Genomic DNA, 6987 nt, shown 5'->3' with positions numbered 1-6987 from the left:
TTTTTTTAAAAAAAAGATACTATATTCGCCTGTTTTGGTCAGAACAGACAAATATGTGCTTGCATATTCGTCTGCTAGAACAGACAAATATGTGCCTTACATATTCGTCCATTAGAATAGACGAATATGTGCCTTGCATATTCGTTTATTAGAAACAAACAAATATATAACTTCTATCTACGTTTCTTTTGTCTACGTTCCTTTTTAAACAAACAAAAAAAGGCTTTCAAAGCGGAGGAAAATGGATTTTTTTTAGTAGTGCTCATAATATAAGAGTCATATACTTAAAGTTTAATAATCATAATTCAAGTATTAATAATGTAGAAACTTACCTTAATTTCGTGATAAATAACTTAGGAAAATCCGTTGGATTTGGTTTGGCTTGGCCAAGGCCATACGTAGGAGCAATTTTTTTCACTTTTAAAATTAAAAATCACTGCTCACCATATACAAGGTAGTAAGAACTGAAAATTTCAAACTCAACGACAAATTATTTAACTTAACTAACCATAATATCTTATTACCAAAATTCCATTATTTACTTGTCTTTGTAACCATATTGTACAAAGTCTTCGTATCCGACTTTTGTGTCATTTCTCTCTCTCTCTCTCTCTATATATATATATATTTATATGCGTACGCACACGATTATTTAGGGATGTGTAAATGTTGACTTTTTTTTTTGGTAGTTTCTATATATCTATGCATTTAAATATTAAACCCCATAAATTACATGTTAGACTATTTTATTCTAATTAATTATTAAATATTAATTTAATACCCCGACTGAACTTTGAATTTTTAATAACTTCCTCTCTGGCGTGCTATCTTTTTCCCAGGTTTGCTCTACGAATGATATCCAACTAAGACATTTCATTATTTTTTCTCTCGCAATTATCAAACCAAAATATCACTTTTTCTCTATTTACATGAGATAGGCAAACATTAATTTGTAGTAATTTGTAAATAACCTATGGAGAGAGATCCGCAAGTTGCTGACTTGTAAATAATTTAATATTTTTTAGTACTAAATGTAAAATTTAAATAACTAATTTATAAATATTTAAAAATTAACTAAAGAAAAAATGACCAAAAAAACCTAGAAATTACATAATCTCAACTAAGGAATTCATATATAAAAATATATTTATTTTCAAGTTAAGTTTAGCTAATACCTATCAGAGTGTAGAAAACAAACTTGATTTAAAATTTAGTAAACTTTACCTTCCCTTTTTGTTATTTTTTCTTAATTAAAAAAATTATTTATAAAAAATGTGTGCTGTTATTACTGACTCCTTAATAAATGCAAAACAAGTTATAAAAAATTTAGAAGAAAGAATAGATTGGGTTGTACAAGGCAAAATAAACTCCTCTTCCTCCTCCACTTTTAAGACGAACTGGAGCATTCAAAGAAGTAGAGGTCAAAAAGTGTTCAAAGAAGTAAGTATCATGTTTTGATAAAAATTAAATCATAATTTTAAAAGTAATTTTTACAGATTTCATCTCACTTTACGTGAAGGTGCGGAAACCAAACACCCCTTAGCTTTCTTCTGAAATCCTTTCCTTCCACGCGTAAATAAGTCGCTTTCAGGGACCTTTCCTTCGGAGCATAAATGGGTCCTTATGATTAAAGTTTCTAGCAAGTGCCTGACCATAAACATCAATTCCAATCTTTCAATTTTCCCGCTTCCCTGTTCTTCTCCATCACCGAACTCTTAGAAGACCCACAAGTATGTCTCAGCAGCTTCAAGAGCAAGTTTTGTGTCCCATTGATCCTTACCAGTATCTTCAGATTACCAGAAACCCAGACGGCTCCATCACCCGTCTCGCCTCTTTTCCGACCATCGTAGCCACGCCGGATGCCGACACTCCATCTCGCGTTCTTTCCAAAGACCTTCCTCTTAACCCCAACAACGCCACCTTCCTCCGACTATACCTCCCTCACAAACTAACCTCTTCTTCTTCTTCTTCCAAATTACCGGTAATCGTGTACTTTCACGGCGGTGGATTTGTATTACTCAGTGCTTCTTCCTCTATAAACCATGACTTCTGTTCCGAAATGGCTACCAAACTCTCTGCCGTTATCGTCTCCGTTGAGTACCGTCTTGCTCCTGAAGCCCGGCTTCCGGCGGCCTACGACGATGCCGTGGAGGCTTTACATTGGTTGAAAGCCACCGATGAGAAATGGATACGTGAATTTTCCGACGTCTCTAGCTGCTACCTCATGGGCACTAGCGCCGGGGGCAACATGGCTTACCACGTAGGATTAAATGTAGCAGCAGCCGTTGATGAATTTGGACCCTTGAAGATCAAAGGGTTGATATTGCACCATCCATATTTTGGTGGGTCCCAGAGGACTGAGTCAGAGGTGAGGCTAGCCAATAACCCGACTCTGCCGCTTAGCGCGAATGATCTGATGTGGGAGCTCGCTCTGCCGCCAGGTGCGGACAGAGATCACGAGTATTGCAATCCGACGGAGATGCATGATTTGAGGACGCGATTTGATGAAATCGGACGGTTGGGATGGGAGGTGATATTAGCGGCATGTGATGGTGATCCAGTGATTGACAGACAGGTGGAGTTGGTAAATATAATGCGAAGTAGAGGAGTGAAAGTGGTGGACCACGTTGGGGCAGGCCATCATGGAATGGATCTCCTTGAGCTAAGCAAAGCTGGCCCACTCTTCAACCTCGTTAAAGATTTCGTACACCCCTCCTGAAATTTGTTTCCATCAGCCAAAATATCTCTAACTATGAGATTTGCATATTTGAAAAGTATTTTTGTGTCATTTTTCCTTTTTAGCTTCCTTCCATTCTGGCGCCCAAAATAGATCAACAGCATATAGTCAATAATGGCACGCCCAGCCTAATATACTGTGTTGTTATTATTTTTATTTTGGGAACAACAGTGAGTTGTGTTAGTCAAGTGAAAAAAAAAAAAAAGAGGTAAAAATTGTGTTAGTAATGGAATATTGTGCATTAGACTGAATTTGATATTACATTTTTGGTTTATTTGAATGTTGTTTCTATCTAAGCGAGTTTTTTTCTTCTATTTTCTAACCCCAGACAAGGGAGAGAAATGTAATATCAGAAGCTTCATTTACAGGTAACAAACTTTTCAGTTAAATTAATTTCCCTCATTTTTTCAGAGAGCGTTTCTATCAGGAAAATTGGAGGGAAATGATCATTTTGTTTCTTTTTCTTTTGAGAGAAAGAATATATGTGGAAGAAACCAAAAGAAGAAGATTTAAGATTTTCTTTGGAATTTATTATTTAAGAGAAATTTTCTATTGACCTTTTCCGAGAGAAGCTTTCTCTCATCTTTTTCTCCTGTGAGATGTGTAAATAAATGTGAGAGAACTCTTGATACAATAATATTTTGAGAAAAATCACTGTGAGGTCTAAAAATAGAGTATAATTACCAAAAAAAGATCTTTTCTGTTGTTATTTTATGCGTACTGTGTAACTTGTTCTTCACTTGTTATATGACTTTTTTGGTAATAATATATTTTTTCTTTGGAACGTAGAGTAATTTTTCCTATTATTTTCATCAATTGATTGTGAGAAAAAAAATTTCCAGAATTTGAAAGTTACGAAAAAGTTTGGCCCTTATATCACTACAAAAAAACTGGACTTCCTAGTCGCCGCTGAAAGATTTTTTACATTTCTTTATCATTTTTGATTTTTTTGTAAAAAGTTTATATTATAATCTTTTATTTGTGTAATTAAGTAACTTTGATAATTATTATTTTTTATGTATTATTGTATTAGAGAGAGACTAAAAAAAAGATAATGTGGTGTTTGAGTGAGAAACGGAGAGAGAAAGGGAGAGGAAGAAAGTCTGAAGTGTGTATAAAACAAATATATACTATAATTAAATGTTTGAGAGACGGAATAAATAATCATTGTGCATGGGAGAGAAATGAGGCGAAGGCATGCATGAGAAAGTATGTAAATTTGAATGGTGGTGTAACATCACCACTTACTAACTAGAAATAACCATGATAAAAAGGACTAAAACTAGTAAACATACCCTATCATGGTTATTTAAGAGCAATCATATCACTAAGGGGCTAACCATGATAGAAAAGCATTTGACCTTAATTAAGGCTATTATGGTTAAAAAAAGAATAACCTATATTTGTAATCATGGCAAACATGGTTATAAAACAATACGCCTCTGAATGATAAATCATAATAGCAGTTTAGATTTAACTATATTAGTCAATACTAGCAACAGCTAAACTTGCAAAAATTGTCATTATCACATCGTGTATCCACAATAATTCAATCACATGCAATCTAAGGGCCTCGGGCCCACTACCAGCACTCTAGTCGAATGTTCAGACAAAATAAACGAAAAATAGAAGGTATAATACGTTCACTAAGTCAAATGACATAAAAATATAAGAAGATAAAATAAGTTCCAAATGAATGCAGTCCTGATGCATGGCAATATACGAAAAGATTGCATAAAATAAGGTCCAAAAGCTCTATACTGTCAGCTATAGCTATTGAGCTTCAGGAGTCTTCCCTCAAGGTCCCGCTAACGTATTGTTTCCTGAAAATGGTAAAGCAACGGGAGTGAGACAACGTCTTAGTAACTAACTCCTTACCTATCACACACCCTAGCATGGGCTACCGAGGTGCAGGTAGAATACACAGAGTTAATAATAGTTGATAAACATTTATTTAACATTTAAACTCACAATAATCATATAAGACAAATATTTCCACCAATCTCATGCAATTGATACATTTCAAAAGAGATAACATACTTGTCATTTATTTAAAAGGTATAAATATCAATGAATATTCCATGTCATATGTAATTCCTGAACCCAAATCCATCCTTATATCCTCCTTATTTTCGCCGACTGGACCCATGGGCTAAGTTCTTTCCATTTGATTGGCAACTTTGACAAGCTTACCACATGAATGATGTGGATCGGCCAAAGACCACAGAGCACTCGGTGGACCATGGGTCCCCGCTTGAAGAACTAGTGAGGTGTCACAGTCCCTCGAAGAACTAGTGGGACAATAATAGCAGCCAACTATAGAACTCCGTATAGAGGCTAATACCACGTGACAAGTATATGAATCTCAATAACTCCAATTATCTCCTTTTCCCACCCAAAATAGATGTACATGGTTCAAAATGACACATTTATACACATAATCAACGGAATTTCATAATAATACATCATAATCATGATTACCAATTTCTTGCAATACACACTATGTTAATCTTTTTTAAAATAGTATCCCACAAGAAAGTTCATACAAAACGTAATATGCTTTTATAGAATTAGTTATAAAGCCGCTCACCAACTTCAGACTAGAGCATGCAACAGATAAAAATTTAGTTACCTAGTCTCCTAGTTAACAGTCAACTACAACCAAAGTCCAACCTAAAAAATGCCACAATAGAGTTTATATCTACAAAAAAAATTAAAATATTATCTCTATAGTATTCGAGTAGGCTACTCACAAATTCTAGCTCTAACTCCTCCTCTAAGAGCTTTAATTTTTACTCAGAATTCTAGTCTAAAAGACATTTCTATAAGGTTTGGAATGAGAACATATATATATGATTAGACTCGATTCCTAAATTTTCCTTACTTAAATATCCTTTAATTATTAGATTATATTATTAGAATAATCAAATTCATAATGTAAATAGACAAACTGTAAATTTATAACTTATATTCCACCTTTGAAGGACTTAGACAAATGGACTTAGTACGAACTAAGTTATTCTCACTACAGATGTTAAACACTTAATCTAGCCGTTGAATTTAATTTCCTATCTATCATGATACTATCCTCCAAATTATAGCTCAATCTAACGGTGAATGAACTTTAAAATGCTAATTTACTATTCAGGACTCTATCTACTAAATCTAAAAGATATAAGTTAAAAATGTACCTCATAACTTGTAACTCGGAGATTAAAATGATGATCCAACCGTTGAAATTAATGATTTGGATGTCCCAAATGGGCTGACCAAATTTCAATCCGATCCAACGGTTAATAAAATCAAAACTAGCACTTTTCTAAGACTACATCAGATATATGCGAAAATTATTTACTCACTTTAAGCTCCACTTACTATCTCTTAAATATAAGCTCCTCAAACTCCTTAACTTTAAAGAGTATTCGATGTGAAACTTCTATACCATAGTATAATTTTCTAGAATATCATCCACACACACACTTACACACAAAAACATTATTAAAATAATAATAATAATTATTTGCCTATATCTAACTTTTTTTTAATTAACTTAATACTAAAATATATTTATTTATAAATTTAATTAAATACTAGATAAAAATAAGGATGTTACGGATGGGGAAAGTAGTGAAGGATAGAGTATGTATGAAAGGTAGATGTATTCAACATGCTTAGAAATGAGACAATAATATATCTATATTGTGTTGCTTCTTTAAAAATGAAGATATGAATATTATCTGTCAAAAATCAAATTGTAGACAGAAGCTGTTTTGCTGGGCCAACTAAGACACTCATACCTCGTGAAACTGATTAGATATTGCCACGAAGAAGATGGAAGCAGAACGTGCAGCAGAGCACACACAACTTGAACAAAGGATGGAGCAATTGATGGAGCAGAGATACAAGCCCAATTCACTGCTTCAATGCAAAATATGCAATTAAATGCTCTTGCAGATATTCCTACTTCTAGCGTCCCTAGTCTTGGTCTCTTTACGTAATTTTTCTTTTTACATTATATAATGTATCTTTTAATTGAATAATTTTATTTTTATTAAAGACATAAAAACACTTTGATGGTTATAAATCTTATTATTTAATATATTGTCTGTTAATTACTTTATTTTTATTAAACCTTATGATCACATTTATTAGGAATATAACTAAACAAAATTTGTATAATTAACATATTAAAATAATTAAACTTTTTTAGCGGCGATGGGTAATTGGCGGTGACAATTATGTTGTCGCTG

The 6987-nt window shown here is 33.2% G+C and overlaps 1 protein-coding gene across 1 annotated transcript; it reads left to right on the top strand.

Annotated features, from left to right (window-relative positions):
* The first annotated feature begins 1721 nt into the window (after positions 1-1721).
* Positions 1722-2998, top strand: LOC114751712 (probable carboxylesterase 120). The gene has a single exon (XM_028940386.1). The coding sequence runs from the start codon at positions 1733-1735 to the stop codon at positions 2717-2719; it is 987 nt and encodes a 328-aa protein (XP_028796219.1). The 5' UTR covers positions 1722-1732; the 3' UTR covers positions 2720-2998.
* Positions 2999-6987: the final 3989 nt, after the last annotated feature.

Source organism: Neltuma alba, unplaced genomic scaffold (genome assembly GCF_004799145.2).
Source record: "Neltuma alba isolate B1F8T4 unplaced genomic scaffold, ASM479914v2 tig00007044_pilon, whole genome shotgun sequence".
Classification (NCBI taxonomy): domain Eukaryota; kingdom Viridiplantae; phylum Streptophyta; class Magnoliopsida; order Fabales; family Fabaceae; genus Neltuma; species Neltuma alba.
This window is presented reverse-complemented; position numbering and strand designations above follow the sequence as displayed.